This window comes from Melanotaenia boesemani, chromosome 13 (assembly GCF_017639745.1).
Source record: "Melanotaenia boesemani isolate fMelBoe1 chromosome 13, fMelBoe1.pri, whole genome shotgun sequence".
Lineage (NCBI taxonomy): Eukaryota > Metazoa > Chordata > Actinopteri > Atheriniformes > Melanotaeniidae > Melanotaenia > Melanotaenia boesemani.
The window spans coordinates 19476244-19498791 of NC_055694.1; the positions used below are offsets into that span (position 1 = coordinate 19476244).

General features: G+C 36.8%; 1 protein-coding gene across 3 annotated transcripts in view; it reads left to right on the top strand.

The window, feature by feature from the left end:
• The window catches only part of LOC121652108 (thymocyte selection-associated high mobility group box protein TOX-like), an 80107-nt gene that overhangs the window by 49485 nt on the left and 8074 nt on the right, over positions 1–22548 (top strand). For all 3 annotated transcript variants that reach the window (XM_042004678.1, XM_042004679.1, XM_042004681.1), the window contains 2 exons: positions 5133–5396; positions 21985–22215. In XM_042004678.1, coding sequence (XP_041860612.1) covers positions 5133–5396; positions 21985–22215 — 495 coding nt within the window. The remainder of the gene's footprint in view (positions 1–5132; positions 5397–21984; positions 22216–22548) is intronic.

Consider the following 22548-nt stretch of genomic DNA (forward strand, 5'->3'; position numbering starts at 1 on the left):
TGTTCCCAGATGAGCTGTCTTCCACTAAACACCTCATGGGCCATAAATGACACCATCACCAAGCTAATGACTTCATCTCTTCTTCTCAGTCATTTGTGTCAGGAAAACTTAAAGAAAAGCTGTCAAATGTGTTTCAACTTAAAGGTAACTTAACTACTTAATACACATTGACAAGCTGGAGCTAAGTTTGGTCACAAAGACTTTTCAACCTACATGCTTACATACCAAAGTTATTTGCTTTGGGTAGTTAAAAATAGTCTCATGTGAGTTATTCAATGTAGTCAGTATGATCTGTACATAAACATAAGACTGCATGCATTCAGGAGGATAGTAAGATTTACTTTAAGTATTCAATAGTGATTTTGCAAAAAGCAATCAGAAGAGCATTGCTTTGTTTCTCGTTTTTCTGTTCTTTTTTTTTTTTATTTTGATTAGGGTACATCCACACTGCAGGTCTTAACTGTTTATTTAACACTTGACCCAAGAAATAATGGGCAGAAAACACAGTTTTGTTGTTTTTTTTGTTTTGTTTTGTAATCTGAAGTCATCATTTGACCCTTTTAAAGAAAAAATAAATGAATAAATGAATAATAATTTTCTTATATGTACTGTTTAATAACATGTGATTTGTCAGAAATATTGTAGTGCAAAAGGTACCCACCAGGGGTCAGAAGACAAATGCCAGATTGTATACAACAGGGACTTAGGCCAATTTTTAGGTTTTAGAAGCAGTTTTTATCAAATATGATGCACAGAGCATTAAAGGGTTCATGCACAATTCCAGTTGTTCACATTATATTTTAAATGTGACTGCAATCAGACTCCCATTTTAACAGTCTGCAGCTCTGAAGTAACACGAATGTGTTGAAAAAGATGTGATGTCACACGCAGCCCGCTGTGTTTACGGAATTAACATTTGATTTTCCCACATCCCGCCTCTTCTGGCACAGAATTCTGATGTCACTTTCACTTAAATGATGTAAAAGTCAGATGAAATGCAACATGACCATTCAAACTACGGTTGGACATGTATCCAATTTAGTGCCATATATTAAATTGGCCTGGGTCTGATGTGAAATAACTCAGATATGTGCTGTTTAAATTGTCATAAAAAACAGATATGGGTCGTATTTAGGCCACTGTTGCCTGCAGTATGGACGTAGCCTTGGGTCGCATACACCTAATAGTCTCCTGGACTCAGGACAATGGGGAATTGAGGGATGCAATTATCATCTGGTCCAAGTTTGCTTTCACACTTCACTTAGTCAAACAAACTGAACCTTCTGAGCAACATATTCCCTTCCTTGCCTGAAGCAGCACTGCATCAAGAATTAATGAAGGAGAAGATGAAAACAAGAAAAAAGAAAACTTGTTTATCTTTTGGTTAATATAGGGCAACTTACATTTCTGCCACATAAGTTTTAGTCACTAGTGTAGAGTTCACTTGCTCATTCACACCTCCCAAAACAAACCAGACTTTCTAATCAAATGAACTAGGAGTCAATTCAGAAGGGCCGGTGTGAGTCAATGGCATTAGCTGTGGCATTAGGTGAGCAATATTATCACTGGGTGGTTCAATGCCAGCCTAATTGTTCATTCATTCATTCATTCATTTTGTCACATCCATGTGCATAACAGAAAATGTTAGTAAAACAAAAAAAGGAACAGTAAAATTGCAGGTGCTTTGACATGCAATCTGATTTCTTCATTGCATCTTTCTGACGAGACAAAATCAGGTTTCAAACCTCTGTTGTCTTACCTGTCATTGTATTGTAATACAACATACAACAATGTCACATCCAGAGTGATGGGAGGAGTCTGTGACTTGATAGAATGATAACTTGAAGTGTGAAATCATGGACCATGATTACACTTTCACCACAGCAACCCACGCAGATATTTTTTTACACAAATCCAATCCGATTACATGCAAAGAACAGTGCAGACAGTGTGTCCTAAAGATCTAAAGAGAAATAAAATTTATTTTCCTGCATCCTGAACCGGACCAAAACATTTCAAGGTTTAACACTAACTAACCTCAGTAGTGTTTGAAAATGTGCTGTGAACAGAGTGTTATGGAGGTCATGTTGGTGGATCAACTTCAGTCACACAAGCTTTATTTCAGCTACATTTGAAAGGTTTTTTACAATGCAGAATGTTTTGCAGTGTATATTTCTGCAATGTTCCTTCTTTGTCATTTCTGATGCAGCAGTTTTTGAGAATGTTTTAATTTTCTTTGTGAAAATTCGGTGGTTCATTAATTTACCAATGCAGAGTTAAGTCATTTTATCTTAGATTCAAAACAAACAATACATTAAGATATTAAATGTTCTCCTCAGTTTCATCTTGCAGTCAGTTTTTAGATATGTTTTAAGATTTGAGCATAGAACATCAGAAGTCATGCATTTTATCAGCCTGGATTTGCTTTAAATAAGAATTCAGCACGGCTCCTATGGGGTGAGTCATCACGCTATTTTTTTGTTTTCTAAAAGAACCAGGGAATGGCTTATACATGATGACAGTCGATTTGCCTCAGAGCAACATCTCAAATCTCTAAACTATGTTAAAAAGTGGGAACAATATAGTGTTTAGATGTGGAGTCACAAGTACAAAACAAAAAGGTTATCATGTTAATGCCAAAGATGGAAAATTAGAGGAGAATTTCTCTGTAAAATCCTCAAAGGTCCAAAGTAATGTCCTTGTCTAGGAAAAAAATGACAGATTTGCTTAAGTTTCACCTCTGCAGAAGGGTTGGAAGGTTATAGTGAGAGAAGGCTGAATCAACATTTGGCGTTTCTTTCTGACCTCAGTCTCTTTTATCTCCTCTTCTACATGTCCCGAAAGACAGTTTATTTATGAATTATTTATTTATGTTTGAAAATGTTAAACTTGTGATGTCCTTGTCCTACGTCTTATCTCCAAGGGCATCATAAAAAGCTGTAAAGAAAAAAAAATCACAAAAGCAGAGAAAGACATGGTCATAAAATAGCCTCTGACAGCATTTAAATCTTGCTACATGCATGTGACGACAGTATGTTTCGTCTTGGGGAGGAAGGGAGAGCCTGAAACATAAGTTGTACTCGTCTGCATAATTGATTCACTTCTTAAACTGCTTACACTAAAGATATCAATAATACTGTAAACATTGCTTTACTCTTACCCGGGACCAGAGGTAAAACGTGAATAAGCAGATTTTGTATCCACTTCTAATTTATCATTTAAGTAAATACATGCAAGACAAACAGTTTTAATTGCTCATTGTTGCCAAACAAGCCCCTACTTGTCTTTTTCCATCTTTGTAATCATCAGTCAGGGTTGCAAGATATATCAAAGCATTAATTCCCTGCCTTTTTCAGCTTTGAACCCCATATAGCAACGTAGTGCTTCTCCATACACGCATCGATGGAGTGGGCCTGATCAGCATAAAAATGTTGTAGCCATCACCAATCAATTTTTCAAAAAATATAACACAGTTTCAGCTAAAAACTGCAGTAAAGGGGGTTGTGGGTGAAATTTTTAGCATTAGAATTAAGTAGTTACAGTTCCTTTGTGTCTTTCAGTGACTCTGTATGTGCAGTGATCTGTCCAGCCTCAGTTTAAGAGGTTAATGTGTTGATGCATAAACAGAAACTACATATATTACAGTAACATTTGTCAATGCTTGCTTTGAATTAAACATCACGTTTGCTAACAAAAGTAGCAAATGACAACATTAAACATTAGATGACAAAGAGAACAGACAAAACTTTTATCGTGGGAAAAGAAATTGTCAGTGATAATATTTTTATTATTTCTAAGCAAGTGCAATAAGAGTGAGTGTTATGGGAAGAGAAAATGGCACATCAACCCCTGATAGTAAACATACTCCCTCTTATTATTATGATTATTTTCTCCCTAATGATAGTGCACATTATGAGACTTTTATCCCATCTTCAAGCACCAGTTCTGCTTGTGGGGACATTGTAGCTGTTTCTCAACCATTGCTTTCCATTTGTTTGCTAAAAGTATTTGTTTTCAAGATGAATTGCTGCGCTGGCAGGCGAGATGACAGCCTACACGAAGATGATATTGAATTGATTTCTGAAATGTTGCAGAACGGACTAGTTGATGTGTACCACGAGACATGAATAATAAAAATTCTATTAAAAAGCTCTTGAATGGCTGACACTGGAATATTATTTGTGATGATTAATTTTCTTCAGTCATTATAAAAGGGAGTTGGCATCAGATTGCCTCTGACAAAATTGCTTTTTCACTCCCTGGTGAATACCCTCAGTATGCTTTTTGAGAGCACAAAACCATATTTCTCATTGCAATATTATGTCAAGATAGGCCCAGGAAAAGACACTGCTCATGTATCACCTTATTAGTGCCATAAAGAGTGACCCCCATCTGTTTTGACCCACGGGGGGCACTTTGATATTCTGCATACATTTCATAATGAGAACTGGGTGGTTTATTTTTTTTTCCAGTTTTATTTTCTTTTTTGTTTTCTATCTGAAAAAAAGACATAATTGCCATTATAATTATGGGATTATAAAATAGCCACTAAGTGACTGTGTGGTGTTTTTCCATGTAATGAATTAGATTAATTGTATTTTAAAGGCGTGCAGGCTGACACTTTGTTGCTTCAAAGCTGTCAAGATTTCTGAAGCAAATGATTCTGTACAGCAGATGTTGTTGTCTAATTAAATTGCTGTGTATGTTTGTGCTGAATGAATTCTTTACACTTTCCTAAGCTCAACAATTTGCATTTCTAATTATTTTTATTCTCAGTACAGCAGACTGAATTGAGTGTTGCAGTATTGTATCTGCGAATGCAGCAAACAGCAAAGTCTAAACAACAAATATCAACAGGTGCATTTAGAGCCCAATTAGGGATCTTTTTAATTACTCTGGAACATCTTTAGTAAGCTTCTGCTCTGCTACATCCTTGCTGAAATTTAACTTGTTGAAATGCTTTAAAATAAGTTTTCTTTCTTTCTTTTTCTTTCTTTCTTTCTTTCTTTCTTTCTTTCTTTCTTTCTTTAGGTGACAGCTTTAAGATGGAAGCACATACGTGTTTATGTAGTCATACTATCTTCATTTGGATTTTTCCTCCTGCATATAATTTTTTTTCTTTTCTTATTCAGAGCTACACTAGTCAGGGCAGAGGCAGCAGTGGTGGTGGAGGAGGAGGAGCAGGGGATGAAGACTACGAGATTCCCCCCATCACACCCCCGAACCATGCCGACCCTTCTCTGCTGCATCTCATGGAGCATGAGTCTGGATACCCCTTCCACTCTCTGCCTCACAATGGTCTGCTCAACACTTACTCCTACCCAGAGCTGCCCGCCCTCATGATGTCCAACATGCTGGGTCAGGACACTCACCTCCTTTCTGGGCCTATGCACTCGGTAAGTTTTTTTTTTTTTTTGGTCCCCTTTTAGCTCCGGCCCTTCAGGATCATGCAAGTCAAGCTCTGTGGCACTGTAGGCTTTTAGTCTTCTCAGACAAAGCGTTGGAAGTTAGCCAGCAAGTCAGTGCAGAGAACATTTTGTCTAAAGGTTTTACATGTTCCTGTCATGGAAAGTTCAGTCTGTTTAAATACCTCACTGAAGCTTTTTTTTTTTTTTTTTTTTTACAGCAGTGAAACATAAAATCACTAAATCTTCTGTGCGCTGCCCTCAATACTCTGAAACCTTTTTTTTTTCTTTAAAGCAAAGAGTTTTTCTTTCACACAGGCAATTAGCTCTGTTGGAGGCCAAGGAAGCGGAGACACAGAATCTTTATACATACAACCTTTATAAATACAGACCTGCCTCCTCCTTAACACTCAGACCTTTGCAGCAGAGCTTCTTTATATCTATGTGGCTGCCCAATTCAAAGTGAGCAGAGAAAGTGAGTAAGAAACTCTGCGTTGTACATTTTCATTCACTGAGATCGGCAAAGCAAAAAAAGGAAGAGGGTAAGGGTGGGGAAGGGGGGCAACAGGGCACAGCTTTTGAACAGAAAATCTTGAGGGGTGGGGGTATCCCTTGTCAGCGACTTTTCATTTTCAAAGAGATGCTGAGGATGCCCATTCGCCCCCTTTTGTGAAAGGACTTTCTCTTGTGCTAAACACGCCTCAGACTGAACATGTAAACACCCCTGGCAAACACATTCAAATGCTTTAATCATAGGATCGAATCAGATGAATTATAGATGGCCTGTGTGGTGAATTATTCAGTGTTATATACTTTCATCTGACATAAATATTACTTTTTTCTCTCTACCCTCCATCATGAATATTTATGTTTTAATGTGAGCATCCGTGGCATTTATCCTCTGTTAATCAGGTCTTATGTGATTTTGAGAATCAAACTGCATAAGTTGCAAGCTCCTTTTTTTTCCCAGGGTGGTAAGCTAAGGCTTCCATTAAAGCCAGTTTTAAGGATTAGATCACAATCCACTGGCTACTATATGAGCTAAATATGCTTGGTTCAGGAGAAATAGGCTGTTCACAAGAACATTAGTTAGTCCCCTTTTAGTGTGGCTATAAGTTCTGACAAGACAAGAACAATTTAGTTGAGCTGATGATAACATGATAGCCTGCACAATGTATTTGGGTGTATGTGAAGTTTGTTGTAATGCGATGCAGAAGTATGTGAAACAAAGCAGTCCTTTTTAGTCAGTAACATTTTAGAAGCAAACCTGGATGGATTGCCTGCTTCTTAAACAGCTTTTGTTTCACCTTTGCAATTATTTATTTTCAAATAGCCCTTCAGGGTAATGTTCCATTTTCTTATTTCACACCCCCTTTTCTCATAAATGAACCATCATCGCAATAAATCACTGCACAAACAGAGACTTGCACACACTGTGAAAGGTCCAGAGATTTATGTAACACATTCATGTTTCCCACTTCCACATTTTAGTACTACTCTAGCAGAGGCTGGCTAATAATAGCCGCTATTAATATTTCTTGTTGCCTAGCAACCCCAGCAAGTAATAGCTTACTCTGGAAAAATAGATGACCGATAAGGAAGAAGCAGGGGGGGGGGTTGGGGTTCGTTGGGGGAGGGCTGGTGGGGCTGGAGGGGGGAGATTCAATTCATTTATTATCTCCTGGGACAAGAGGAGCTTATTTCTGAGGGAGAGGAATAGGAAAGTAGGCTGTATATTGAGAAATATTTTAAAGCAATTGGAAATGACGTTATTTTCATTTTCCTTCCATTAGGGATGTTTCATTTGATGTTTCCCCAGCCAAGTCAATTAACCTTAATTTCATACTGATAAAGGTATAATAAGCAAGATTAAATTTATGTCTGCTGCATCCTTAAAGAATAAAAAGGGTGGATGGAAATAGGCTGCCAGTATAACCAGGGTCAGAAATGAAGAAACAAGCCTTTGGCTGCGTTGTGTTATATTGACAAAAGCCCAACAATAAACTCAGGAAATTGGAGGAGATAGCTAGAAAACTAAAGCACTAATCATTCAGCAGTCTTCTTTCACTGCTGTTAAAAAAACAAATAAAAAGTCGACAGCGTTACCTTAAGGATACACGTCTTTTCAATAACAGCTATCCTTCACTGCACATTTAAAACCTCCTACAAGTACAAGCTCAGCTGGAGCAACAGATACGCTTCATCTCAAGGGATGTTGTTGCTGATTTTTGTACAACATTTAGCCTAAGGCTAAAGCTCTGTAAACTTCACCCTGCTTTGGGATTCTCTTTTTCAGCACACATCGATCCCGCAGCAAACAGAGCTAAATCATTACAGGATAGAGAGCAGTGGATTGACCATCATATACTACTTGGACACATAATTTTGTGTCTATTTAGGTTTTGAGCTTTAGTCTTGATCCCAGTCTCAAGATTTCTGACCTGCCAGAAGGCATGCGTCTTTTTTTAAGGAAAATTTATTCTGTAAATATCCTTGCTACTCCACAGACAGATAAAAAATGTTCCTGGTTATACACAAAAAAAAATCTGTAAAGGCAAGTTCTTTTTATTCTTATTGGTCTGTTTGTTTTGCTATTTTCTCCATTCAAATGTAAGGGTTGATCCTCTGCTACAGCTGCTTGTCAGTTTGAACCGTTTCTTAGACTTAAAATTGCATCACTTCAGCAAGGCAGAGTATCAACACTGGTATTATAAAACATAGAGCTGTCCATCAAAAATGCACTTATATTCTTAACACCACTGACCATCTGTCAGCATCTCTGAACTGAGACAGAAGGAGCCAAGTCCTGGATGACTGGATACTGTGAAATGTAACATGCTGTTGTGTGAACGCTCATTGCTGAGGGAGAATCCCTGTGTCACCAGTAGCTTTCAGTGTTTTTTCCATCATGGCAAATGGGGTAATAGGTGGCACCCTTGGGTCTCATGTTCAACAAACCTCCCCCTCCCCACCTCTTCTGTCATTCAGGTCTGGTTAGTTGTACCGCCGGGAAGGTGGTCTGCAAAATCCATCTCTTTGAAAAATTAAATAAATAGAGAGGGAGGGACCCTCACCAACAGACAGTAATGAGAGGTCGAGGAGGACTTTGTAGAACAGCCCCAATGTGGAGCCTTGAGGGTTGCCAGTGCATTTAAATATTGAAACAGAGTACCAGCCCCTGTCTCATTACTGGCCTAATGAGGCCAGTTAGGGAGGGGGAAAACCCCAGCTGCCATAAAAGCAGCTGCCAGTTTTACTAGCTTATGGCTCATATTCACTCAGATGACTCTTTGTGGGAATTTTATCTTTAAATATTTGGCTCTGGATTAATATTTTTGGCAGGGCAATGTCTGTCTAATGTGTCTTTAACAAGATGTTTTTAACATGCTACTGTATGTAAACAGACATCTTTATCAAGGCAGAAGAGCTCCCCAACAAAGTGTCCCAATTTTATTTACTTTAGCTTTTAAGCAATCTCTGCAGCAGCATACATTTAAAGAAGTAATATGTCCAATACTCACTCTGGCTTAGCTCTGGTTTTGTGCAGTAAATCTTAATTCATACCTGTTCTAAATTACCTAATGATTTTTAATGCATTAATCTTTTTTTTAAAAAGCAGCCTACATCCTTTCTGTGTTGTATATGTATATACATCACATGTTTGCATATTGCTCAACATTTGTGTGTTCAGTATATTGTAAGTGTGTTGACAGTGTATATATCAACATGTTTTTGTGCTTCCAAGATCTTTCCATGTCAGAGTTACTGACTGTTAGAAGATCATGTTAACTTGATTTAATTGGGCTTGCTTTATTTTGCAAAAGTAGATTGATTTCGCCTCACTTGGCATTTAGGACAGAGAAAGCCATAACTTTGTAAAGCAGTGGCATAAAAAGTGTATTGACAGCTGTGGTTATTGATATTTCAGAAATAGTTTAGAAAAGAACCCAATCGAGCCATTAAAGAGACCATAAGGTCATCAACAATATAGGCTTTTTTTTCTTTTAGGTATATTTATTCAGACACTTAAATACAGAAATGGAAATGCACAAACTTTGTTTGCAGCTTGATGTGTGAAATTATCCCAGTTGCCCAAAGTGTACATTTTGTACATTTAAAACCAAAAGACATTTATTTATTTATTTATTTATTTAATTATTTATTCCAGGTTTCCTACAGTACCTAATGAGAGAACTAGATATGTTGCAGAAAATTGCAATTTTAGTCAACCTCACCTGCTCAGTGCAGCAGGATTGCTAGAGGTTTGTTGTTATTTCTTTCTTTTTCGTTTTGATATAATTGAAACAGCAATCTTTTTTTTCTATTGTAGGTTTTAGACATATCTCATATGACCTGCTTGCTCTGCTGCCTTTCACTGACAACTCTGTGACATTCTCAGATAAATCACGTTTTGTAACAGTAGAAATATTTTCTGTTGTGACTTTCCATTTCAGAAAAAGACAGATGCCCTTCAGTGCTGCACTCCGCAAAAGAGGTGAACAATGTGTCTTGTAGTTGTCAAAAGAAATGACAGCGAGATAATTGGTTGGGCACCCCTGTTTCATTTAAACAGAAACAAATAGGCTTCCAAAGAGAATTGCGCTTTTAAAAAGCAGAGCTTTGTTTTGTGCAGCTTATTATGCAGGCTTCAGAGTGAAGTAATGAAGACAAGCATTAACGGATTGAGCATTAAAAACAAATGCACATTCATTGCAGGCCATGCATATTCATGGCACAAATTCAAATAACCTTAGGCGACTGTTATAAACTAATGAATATTTAAAACAGCTCGGTCACAGTGATTTGAACATTGCATTATATCTGACTTTCTGGGATCATCATATACAAGGATAAACAATTAGGAATGGCAAAAACAGATTTCAGCGGTGATCGAAATACGTCTGGAAAACAATATCTCATGTTTGTCACATTAGTTCTGGGTCATTGACAGCCAAAGGAGAGGATTATGACAAGCAAAAGGGCAGCAATTTAAAAATTGTTGATAATCTTATTAATTGCTGATGAGATTAGTTGATTAACCAAGTAGAATATAAATGTTCATCAGTTCTGAAACCAAGCTTTTTATCTAGCTAAAAGGCTGTTTTTATATTTTTTTTAGTGTCAGAAATGGACAAATGTGTTTCCTTTCTCTGCTTTTTTAATTAATTAAATACCTTTGATATTTGAACTGTTGCTTGAACATACACCCAGAAGATAAACTTTTATAACATTACAACAGTCCACAGTTTTATTATAAAGACAGTTATCTTTATCTGAAAATTAAGTTATAACCATAATCTTTGTCCATTTCTTGACCCCAAATCTTTGTGCTGGCTCAGTTGGTAAAGATTTAAATAGCAGAAAGGGAGAAACCCCCTGACAAATGGACCATGACACCAGCCAGTGGTTTAACTTCACATGCTTTTATTTACAAAGTTTAAAAATCCCGGCACCTTTGCACACTGTAAGCAGGAGAATCCCATACTGGCCACTTGCAAGGGAGTAGAGCTGCTTCCTTTGAGGGATCAGCGTGGTGACTCGTCCTTCTCGCCTCCACCGCTATGCTAATTAGGCCCACCACAAAGACAGCCTGTGGGGATAATGTCCCATTATTAGAGTCATTTGTTTCAATTAACCGCTCTGTGATTCTACAATAGCACTGTGCAGCCCAGCGCAAAGAAGCCATTACTCTCGCCCAAGGAACCAATGAGGTCTGGGACAAGAGTGTTTGTAAGAAAGCTACGGATACCTGCTACTGCCAGCTGTTTCACTGCCAGGCCCCACATACAACCCAGTCATTGATGGGTCACTTTAAAAATGTGAAAGCACAAAACTCCATACTCGCCTATTTTCTGAAGCTTTGGAAGAATGGTTGACTGTTGTGTTTCTGAATTGTTGGAAATTTACTCCTGGTTTTCCACTTAGAACAGATTTTTACAAGGGTTGATGGCTTGAGCTTTAACCACTAAGAACTATATGCACATGTTCACTTTTTACTTGTTTGGAGCTTTGTGGTAAACTGAATTACTATCCTCCTGCTATATACTTATGGTGCTCTAGACATTTTTAGAGTGCAATCAGGTTATTTTCTGAGCATGAAGTACTTTTTTCTCTCTTGAATTTAAGCATTGCACTTGTTACTTTATAATATTTTTTTATTACCATTGCCACCAAGTAGCAACGCTTGATAAAAGCTGTTTGTACTGTTTGTGCTCTTGTATAGTGGCTGCGTTTGGTGGCAACTGGAGACTAAAAGATCCTACTGGTTGCAGGTTCCATAAAGCATGTTTATAAAATAGATTATAACTATAAGCCAATACATCTATTGACTTATGTGAGAGGCATAACTTTGAAAGAAATATATTTGTATTTTCTTGTAACATCACTTTTTCTGATCTTTCGCAGTTTTTCATCAGCCATGAGATTTGCTTAGCAAATACTCAATATTTTTAGATGTTTAACAGCAATATTAACAGCAGTATTGCAAAGATACATCTCCACTCCAATCCCCCCAATACAGTGTTTTAGTGCACTTTTTGGTCCTTTCACCACTAGATAATGGAAACTTCGATTGATACCAAGAGGTTGCTGCCCTGTGATGCCTCTGTTGCCAGGCTCTCTCATTGGCTTTCTCCCCCTGCTGTGCACATGTTTACAAAGAGACATCACCAGCTCACATTAAAGGGTTCAAGTTGTCCCCGCAGGCTGTTGCTATGGAAATAACCCTGCAATGGTCGCTCATTCATGTTTGATTAATTGTTTTTTTCCTTTCAATGCTGTTGCCCTTACAAAGACCTCATCACTATAACATGTCATCTTGAAAACAAACAGTAAAGTAAGATTAATATGACCAAATAAGTTTTAATTAGACTTTGAGATATTCTCTTTTCCTGCTTTGGGTATGGATGTTTGTGGATATTCTGAGATGATGAAAAACTAGGTAACTAAATGAGTATTGTGATAATATTAATAAAATCTTACCTGTGAAGCCATACAATCATGAAGGCATGTTCTTTGTTTCTTTTCTCAGACTTACCTGGTCAGAAAATAGGCATTTTGCCTTTTTCCCCTCTTAAATTGCACCATGTAGAGTTGAGCTATAGTAACCCACTGGGGCCAATTAGGATGCCAGCAGAGCCAGGAAGTGCATAGCAGATGCTTTTGCCACTACGTATTTATTAAAATCCAATCTGCGGGGCCCCTCCAACAGCTCGTTAAACTACCGTTAATCTAATTAGCTCTCACTTGCCACTGTTTTTACTATATTACCAAATACAAGGGCCTCGACTTTGCAATTTAGGCTGATTAAGTAGGTCCAGTGTTGTTAGACTAAGCTTGTGGGGAGGAGCTCCTCATAACTGTCAGTCATCCTCTAATGTCAAATAAATCAAGCAGCTTAGTCCAGCAATGGCTTCAGGCTTGAGTTTGAATGAAAGTATTTGCAATGCGAATGTTCGGTAATGCTAATCTGCTTCTCTGGAAAACAGAAATACTCCTCATCATGAAGACTTTGTATATTTGTAATGACATTGCACCAGAACTGGATATAAATGTAACAATAGTTTTTTGTAGATAAAGACTATAACTGATATGCTTACATTTCTTATCGATGGCAAAAATGAATCTGTACTTTCGATTCAATATTTTTTGGGCTGGGCTGTGTTTTTATTTGATGGGTGCTGCTCTCTGGAATAGTGCTTGGTTCTACCCTGAGATCTGTGTAGCGGCTTTGACGTGTCGTTCTGGTTATTGCATGCAGATGGGCAGTCTGACATGGAGCTGTAATTGCTTCCAGATGAGAAGGGTAGTGTATATATTTTAAGACATATTTTAACCCATCAAGACTTCATGGTAAAGTAGATGATGAGAACACAGCAAGACAAGTCAGAGGAGAGACTTTAAAATAATTGACAAAAAGTGGAAAATATGAGAAAATTACACAGCGTTCTATTTAAAGCTGGCAAACTATAAGAAACTACTTTAACAGCCATCTTGAATATTTGGATTTATGGTATTTATAAGAAGTTTTAGTTTACAGAACAATTCATATGTCAAACATCCTGATGGCTAACATTTTATGAGGCATCATGGAGGTGCACTTTAAATGTTTTCTCTAATCTAAATAATAACTAAATGCATGCTATAACAACCAGAACATAAGCCCACATTATCCTGATTAAAGTAATGTAACACATATGCATCCATTTAAAGCACACTTCAGCACTTGTTTTTTATGTTAAAAATACAAAAAGAAAAGAATATCACCTGATCATAGAATTAAGCTGTAATATTATAAATCCACATTTGCGCTTGTAAAACTTTGGACAGTATTCTTTATTTTTTCCATATCCTTTAATGCAAGCTCATATTCACTGAGTGGATGAGTCAGTTGATAAACATGCTGTTGGCTTTTTAAAGCAGCTGACTTAAGATGCTCTTTAAAGATGGGTTCAACAATACGTCTGTATTCTTTTATTTTTATAAGGAAACCACTTTTTTCCTCACAGCTGTCAGTTACAGTTTGTGGAAAAAATTTATGAAAATTTACACGCAGCATCTTGATATTTCTCACAGATGCTGCTTTAACTTTATTAGTGGTAGCCATTTATCTATTTGTTAACCACAAAGCTTAGAGTTTCCCTTCAAATGCTGGTATAAAGAGGTCCATATTCTCTCTGCTGATGATGCTGAGTAAAATCAGTTTCACTGTAGTACATTTAGTCCAACTTTAATCAGTTATATATGAAAATACATCTATACCAACCTGTCATCATTCTCTGCAATAACTGTTTATTCTGCAGAGATTGTACATTTCTATTAACAATAAATCACATGGAAACATGATATTTAAAAATGGTCAGCTTGAGACTTCAGCTAATGTTGAGTAACTCTCAATTTCTCTTTAATTTTCTGACCCAAAATCGTACTGTTTTCAGTTGACTTTCACTTTTTCAGCGTCATTTTCAGCCATAACAAGCAACACTCACAACACTTCCTGCTCAGCACCAAAAGGCAGACAGGCAAGATTAGCATCCAGCTGGTAAATATAATGGAGTATTTAGCTGCTAAACAGCCAGATTTCCCCAAAGGGCTGGTGAGGAGCTAAAAGCACAGAGAATATTGGATTCATCAGATGTACCTTTGAGCAAGATGAAATGAATAATAATAATGTGCTTCCTTATCTGTTGTATGTGTAAATAGGTATGGGTTACAGTGATCATTTTACAGTGTTTGCATATGAAATTCCATAATAACATGTTATTTAGTATGTTAAAGTAGTATGTTGCATTTCTTGGTATGTTCAGAACTTTAACATGAAACTAGTAGTCTTCCATGCTATTTTTGGGATATTACTGTGAATAAGCACTGGACTCAAAGCAATGTGGAACCAATGTGCTTAAAAATATATGTAGCTCAGCTGTAATATGAATAATCTTAAGCAGGTTTAAGTGTGAGTAAAATATTCCACTTTGCTGGATGTAGCATATCTATCTTCTAAGTTAGTTTAAACATTTTTCTCACATCATCTTCTAGAAGCATTGTTGATGGGTTACGATGGTAACACTTCTTCAACTAGCAGTAAGGCTCTTAGGAAGGGACATGATAAAAGACACAATTGTGTGCATTTGAAAATATGCATATCATCATTGTTTATTGACTGCAAAATATTAGTATTCAACAAATAGAATTTTGGACACAGAATACCTCAGGTGTTTTTTTTTTTTGTTTTTTGTTTTTTTTTTTTTAAAGTGGATGTGTTTATGACTTGTATTTGCATCATAAAGCAATCAAAATAACTAATTACATGTTTGAGAACCCCCAATTCTGTTTTTTTCTTTCTGTCATTACCCAACAATCGCCACTGTGACCACTAATGTTGCTGCAAAATGTACAGAAACTGCTTCCATAATCACTTCATCATTTTAGTCCTTCACTGTGCCACATATAATAAACACCCAGCATTTGACTGCATAATAAGAACTTAAATAAGACTTTTAAAAGTCGTCACTTTGCCCTTGTCACCAACAGGTGTGGAGTAATGCAGCAGCTGGCATTTTAACTGTGGAGAAATTTCAGGAAGAGATATAACAAAATTTCCAACTTTTTTTCTTGAAAATAGGCACAGATGTTATTGTGATTAAACAATTTCTGACAATCTCAAATCATTAATCACTGAAAAGTTAACCTATTAAAGAAGACATTAATCCTAAAGCGGATTCTCTTTTCTTATGTCGTGTTATAGATTTTTATGACAATAAATGGTCTAGAAGGAAAAAAAAAATGGAACACATTTACATGATGCATGTTTAAATAGGTTATTTATTTTATTTTATGTTCCCCAAAAAGTAGGTTTGGGCAAATCAAATTTGGTCAAACATATTGCTACTTTGTTGGGGTGGCAAGTTAGCAAATATGTGGTTTTTGATTTTTGCCTTTGCAGAGTAAGATCGCTGCTTTTTTGCAAAGTCAAAACAACATTACTTTTGTTCATTAGGGCTGTGATATACTTACTGTGAATGCAAGCGTACACATCAACGTACATTTGTGTATATACTTGCTGCAAACGATGGAAGCACAGCGCAGCCAAAACGCTCAATACTAGAGGTCATCGCTAGGGGAGTACTCAGCACTTGGACTGAAATAGTAAAAAGATCAATCTGCCGGTCACATTATATTTCTGGGATATCAACCCAGAAAACACTTACAATTTGTTGCCAGCTGTTAAGGCACAAATATTTATCATTGTGCAACGGGGAGCAAAAATAATACAGATGCCGGTAGTTGTGGACAAGGTCCAAGAGCAGTTCTTCAAAATTATCCGCCATTGTTTTAGCCTCTGATCTGTCACCTTCATGCTCTTGTTCGCATTCTTTCTGAATAGTTTGTTGTCTGAAGGACTTATTGACTTTTTAAAAAGTAAATAAATTAATGATTCCCATTTAAAGTAAAAAAGTAACTGTGCTGTGGATGAAGGCAGGTGCAGGTTCAGCAGCATTGCTAATTAAAACCTTCTATTCACTGTCACAATGTTTGGCTCTGAAGAGTCCTATAACAGTAATGGATAGCTCCAGACTGCAGGGTGACAAGAACACTGTTTGTTCCCAATAGAGATTTATTTCACTTATTTACTGATCATTTTACTGTATGGTCACACTTTCCAATCAGCTGGCCAATCAGAGCGGACTGGGCGGGAGCTAAGCAGATGAAGCTGCAGCAGTATACAGAGGGAGAAGAATTTCTCTCTAAATCTTGTAAACCTGCTGTAACAGACTGCTAAAATGAATTTATGAACTTCTATATAAGCATCATATTTGCTCTTTAAATTTGTTTTTACCAGCCTTGCTCCCGTTTAGTTTAAGAAGAAAGAATTCACTACTGACCTTTGATTGATGTTCATGAACTGCCGTGTTTTAGAGCGTCCTTTGTATCCCAGCCAGTTGCTTAGGCTTGCGTGTACTCTCATCTCATTCCTCAGGCCACTGCACATTCAGACAGCATTTTCCAACAAAAAAATAGCATGTAAGAATGGATTTATTGTGCATTTTCTGATACTTGCACACCAAATCGGTAGCACGAACTGCATAAGACACTGAAAACGTGTGTTTGTGCATGCGTGTGTGTGTGAATGGGTGTATAGGTGTTTCCCATTTTACAGCTTTTTGGCTTCAAATTCATGAAACAATGGGTATAGACTAGGAAGTGGATTGCATTCAGTTTTGATTTAGTCTTGTGCCGAGTATGTGTGCGATACTTTGGTGTAACGGCCATCAATGTGTATCTGTGTATCAGCTCAGAGTAGTTCCTGTTTGTTTTTACGGCTTTTCGAAACTGCTGCACCGAAGCACACCGCTTGTCAGTGTATATTTTTTCTGATGGTCATGGTGCATATGTTCAAAACACTCTGATTGGACAAATATTTTTGTCCCTTCTTCTTGTATTACCTGTTTTTATTTCACTTAAACTAATTTGCATCATCTTTGTTGTTATTTCTGCTTTCTAAATCACCTCTTTCCCTGTTCTGCTTTTATCTGCTTCTTTACATCCACTGTTTCTCTCTTTCCTTGCATCTTACTTTCGACACTCTTCTCTCAGTCACCCTATTTTCTTCATTCTCCCTTCCCTCTCTCTGTTTTCTTCTTTTTCTCTGCCGTTTTGATAGTGATGCAGTTATTGGGCTGTCAATTCTAATCTTGTCTTGCCAGTGCTGCGCTGTCCATTCAGAATTACAGCTATCCTCTCCTCTGCCCTATCTCCCTCTCTTCACCTACCATCCTTCCATCTCTTCCTCTCTCAGACAACAGAAATGCTGATGGGTTGAGCAAGCAAAGGCTGACACTGTAGTTCAATCTTTTGCTGCTAAACTAGAAAGCTGTGGACAAAATATTTTTAGACTCTGCTGCGCTGTACAAGACATGGTGGTCTTACCTAGCAACAGCTTTGGTGCAAAATTCCAAAAATGTTTTTTTTTTGTTTTTTTTTTTCATTTTAGTACTGGCCTACTTTGTTCCTGGGCTGTGAGTGTTAAGAGAGACTACTTTGGACAAGTTTTAAAGTATAGGCAGGTATCAAGTTCAAGAAAAACCCTGCTGGATGTGTGAAAGAGCAAATTGATGTACATGCTTTCACACAGGTGCATAGTATTTAACAATTCAAGTGGTTACCGCTGTGGATGATTTAATTCTCTTAAATGATCATTATTACCTCTTTTTAGTCCCATTGATATGTCCAATAGCTCCCCTTCTCCACCTCCTTGGATGCCATATATGCCATTGTTTCAGCATGAAAGTCTGTATTTGGGGATTTGGGTGGCCGGTAATTGCAGGAGAGTCAAGTGCTGCATCTGATCATAGTTTATTACCACATGGGACCACTTCACTTATTTAACTGCTTAATGTCTGGTCACAGAACAATTTGATGAGTGTTAAATTATATATATTGTATAGCCTTCATACTGTTTTGAAAAATGTATGTTTTTGTATAATATAGTTAAAGACTTTGATAAAATAATCAACATTAAAGCTGTTCTGTTGACACATGGTGTCTGAAATCACGCATGGAAGCAACTTGTTTTTTCTTTTTTCTTCATTTTGGCTTTAATTTGTCACACATCTGTATGTAAGGTCAGGTGCTTCTGTGTGTGCACAAACCTATTGTGACTCTGCAAATGTGGTTCAGCTTATACTACCTTTCGGGTCAGCTGCATTGATGCTTCTCATTCATGGCCATGTAATTATTTTAAAGTACAGTGTAAAGTTATGGATAATGACAATTTTCTGCAAAGTCTTTTTTCATTTTGTTATTCTGTGCCTTGTCTTTTTTGTCTGGTGTAGTTCTTTTCTTCTTCTTTTTCCTGAATACAGATTGATCCATAAATATGGGGGTTGGCTGCAGAGTGATCCAATAGACTCTCACAGCCTGGTGCAGATTGGGAAAATTATACCACATAGTCCGCGCATATGAATGGATTCAGACACAATGCGTTAGATATAAACTCTTCACAAGTCAGACTGTCGTTTATTTTAGACGCCTATGTGATCTGATTTGATTAGATTTGATGACTTGCCTTAGTTTCTTTTTTTTTTACAGTTTGTTAGGTAATGTCAGAAATGTGTCTCTTGTAGACTGATTTAGACTGTTATTCAGACACAGGTCTTATCTATAGGATACCTGTGTGCTTCCTCATTGCAGGTTTATGTAAATAAAGTGATTTACCTCAAAAGTCACAATTTAAGTAGTGAATGGCACAAAATAAACCTCTGTACTGAAGCGGGTTATGACAGTAAAACATCTTTTGACTGACTTTACCATAAGTGTGTTCAATAATTAAACAAAGGCAACTCTTTTGCTGCTGCTTGGTAATCAAAATATTATTATCCAGGTTAATGGCAGCTGAGTTTTTCAAGAAATAACTTGACCTTTGTTTTGTTAAAGTGATTTAATTTTGTAATTTGTAATTTTTTTAAAACCTTGAAAGAGGAGTAGATATTATGAATATCCACTGACAGTACTAGAAAATAGACCAAAAACAAGATGTTGCATTATAAATAAGGGACATGATGATCTGTTTTTCTCAACCAACAGCAACACCTGGCATAATCATTACTGTTCTTTGCATTTGTGTAAGAAAACAGCTTTGATGCTGTTGCTATGCTATGGGTAATTGTCCACTTTCTGTTTCCAATAATATGTAAAGGCTGCAAGTTGATAAGTATATTTGTTATCAGGGAAAATTACAGTTATTGCAAAATATTCTGTGCACCTCATTTTTATATTTAAGATGATTCATCTTGAAATGAAAAAAGCTAAAAGTATAGAAAGAACAGAAATGTAATTTATTGTTTTGTTTTATTCCTACTATGGAGCCCTTCTTGGTTAATTTTTCAGCTGTATTTCTTCTTATTTCCAGATTCATTGACATTTCTTCTCCTTGCCTCCTTGACTCTCAATCCTCTACAGTACATACTGGAGTTAATGAACACAATTCTCAAATAATAAGAGAAGAAAGAAAAGTAAAAAATGACGGGATATGCTCCTTATTCTCTTGGCTGATTGCATGCTGCTGTGAGCTGTTGAGTGTCATTACTCTTTTCTCCGTATGAATACATGTGAATTTTCCTGGAGATTATTTAGCCTTCTTTTCTTTCTGTTTTGTCATGCCATTAGCTCTACCGTCAGTTTATTCTATTTTCACTTCAAAGGCTTGGGTGGAACAGATGTCGTTTCAAATGCCTGTCTTCTGCCTCATTGCCTAAAAGTGAGGGGTGATTATTTTTTAATGAAACCACGTATACTAGCACAGACAAAAAAAAAAAAATAAAAAAATAGAACATTACCTGTAAGCTGTAAAAAAAAAAGACGAGTACTTTCATATAACCCAGAATGAAAACATTCATTCATTTCCACACATCTCAAAGACTGTTTGAAGTTTTTCTGTAGCTGCCAAATGTGCTTCTGGACCTTGAATTTTGATTAGTTAATTTCATGCTGTGTGTAATACAGTGTGTTGTTTGGCAATACTTTGCTAAAACAATGCAATTTTCAAAGGCAGTCATTTCCTGTTTTCCTATTGACAGTAAAAGAAGAAAACATGGTTGTTGCTTAATCTTGTGATGAGTTTATATTAGATGAAATTCATGTCTTTAAATCTTCTCAAGCTGCTCCTTGATACTAATGCAAGGGCAGATAAAACTTTTCCATGATTTATTCCACTGCTGAGTTTGAACTCTTAAACCTTTGATCAGTGGATTATAAAAGCAAGCATTCAACAATGTTTAAGGTTTCTAAGATGCTACATGATAAAATGATAACTTTTTCTTGTCAAAAACAGAAAGAAACTCAGCGTTGTATATGACTCATAACAATATTTAAGTTACTCTCCATTACCCTGCAACCACAAGGACTGGACATAAACATCCTTCATAATAACAGTTTATGTCATTATATATTCAGCATGTCATTATGTCCTCTACCATATGGATGAAAATTGGATTGTTTTTTTTTCTGCATTTATAGTGACTTGAAAATTAGGTTAACTGATCTTCTGCTGATACTAATGGCAACATCAAGCCATCATTCCCTCTCTCTTCTTCTTCCTCTCTGTTGTGTGGTTGAAATGTTCTCCCCAGAGCAGAGCAGGCAATTTCCATATAGAGTCACATCCAGGATCAGGTGACCTGGATTTGACTCCCAGTCAAAGCCCTACCTGGAAAATGAAAATGTATTTATGTGTATTGGATCATCACACAGATGTGAGCAGTTCTGCCTTCTAAAAAGCGTTAGGAGATTGCAGTGTATTTTTGTTGACAAACTAACAGGTACCCGCCCTGGAAAAAATACATATTCAATACTTTTATGGTTTCTTCAGAACATGTTATTGAATTCTTTATGGTCTACATAAAATAAATTAACAAATGGAAATATCTATATCAAAATATCCATGAAGTCAGTTATTTAACACCTGTTAAAATAACTAATGCGGGACTAAGTGGAAGTGCTGCAGATTGAATTTTTATTAGCTCAGGTCTTTTCCTCCCCTCATCTCAGACTGACCAGATTACTCTAAAAGACATGAGTTGAATTTCTGGTAATTTGGTCTTTCATGAAACACATAAATCGGCAAATATCTATGCTTTTTGTGTGTATTATTTTTTTCTCTGTGGGAGAAAAAAAGTAATCTTGTTTGGACCACTTGAAGTCCAAAGACTGGTCTAAATGAGGCCAAATTTAATTTCCTTAGAAGGATTTTGGAGTGAATGGTGAACTTAAGAAATATTAAGGTTTGGTATGATCATGACTTGATAGTGGTTAGTGTGTGTGCTGACGATAATGGATGGAAGTCATTGTCTTAAAAAGGATTGTTGTGCAAACTTGGCTGTGTGTGTGTGCATTTGTGTGCTTTACTTTGCAAAAAGAGTGTATTTTATCCAGTCAATGCATCATGCCTATAAATACACTACATAACGAAAGAGATCCCCCAAGCTTCTTTCTGTTGTTGCTGCAGCAAAAGACCCTATTATTAACTGATTCATGACCAGCAGTGTCTTTGTCTCACATTCTCTCCATCACTTTCTGTCTTTAGATAAGCAGCGAGAAGCGATCCTCAGCAGAAATGATGAAGCCCAAACCCAAACCTCAAAAGAAGAAGAAGAAGAAGGATCCCAATGAGCCACAGAAGCCTGTGTCAGCATATGCGCTCTTCTTCAGAGACACCCAGGCAGCTATCAAGGGCCAAAATCCCAATGCCACCTTTGGGGACGTCTCTAAGATTGTGGCCTCTATGTGGGACAGTCTTGGAGAGGAACAGAAGCAGGTACGAAATGAGCAGGTTCTTCGGATGTAGTGAAAACTGATGCGCATTTCAGGACATATAGTTCTTTGCAAAGGTTGTAGAAACCAAAACAACTGTGAGGAGGGAGGACTCAAACTTAATTCCTCTCTCTTTTTTTTCATTCATTAATTAATTCATATGTAGTAGTGCACAAAAAATTAAATCAATTCAGTAATTGATGCTAACAACCTTTCCCCTTTAAAAGAGCACCACTTAATTTTAGATCGCCCACTTTAATATTTTAAATTTTTTTGCTGATTTTTTTTTCTAAAAAGTCACAGATTTGATGCTTCTTTTCTTTTTAGAGTAGCTTCT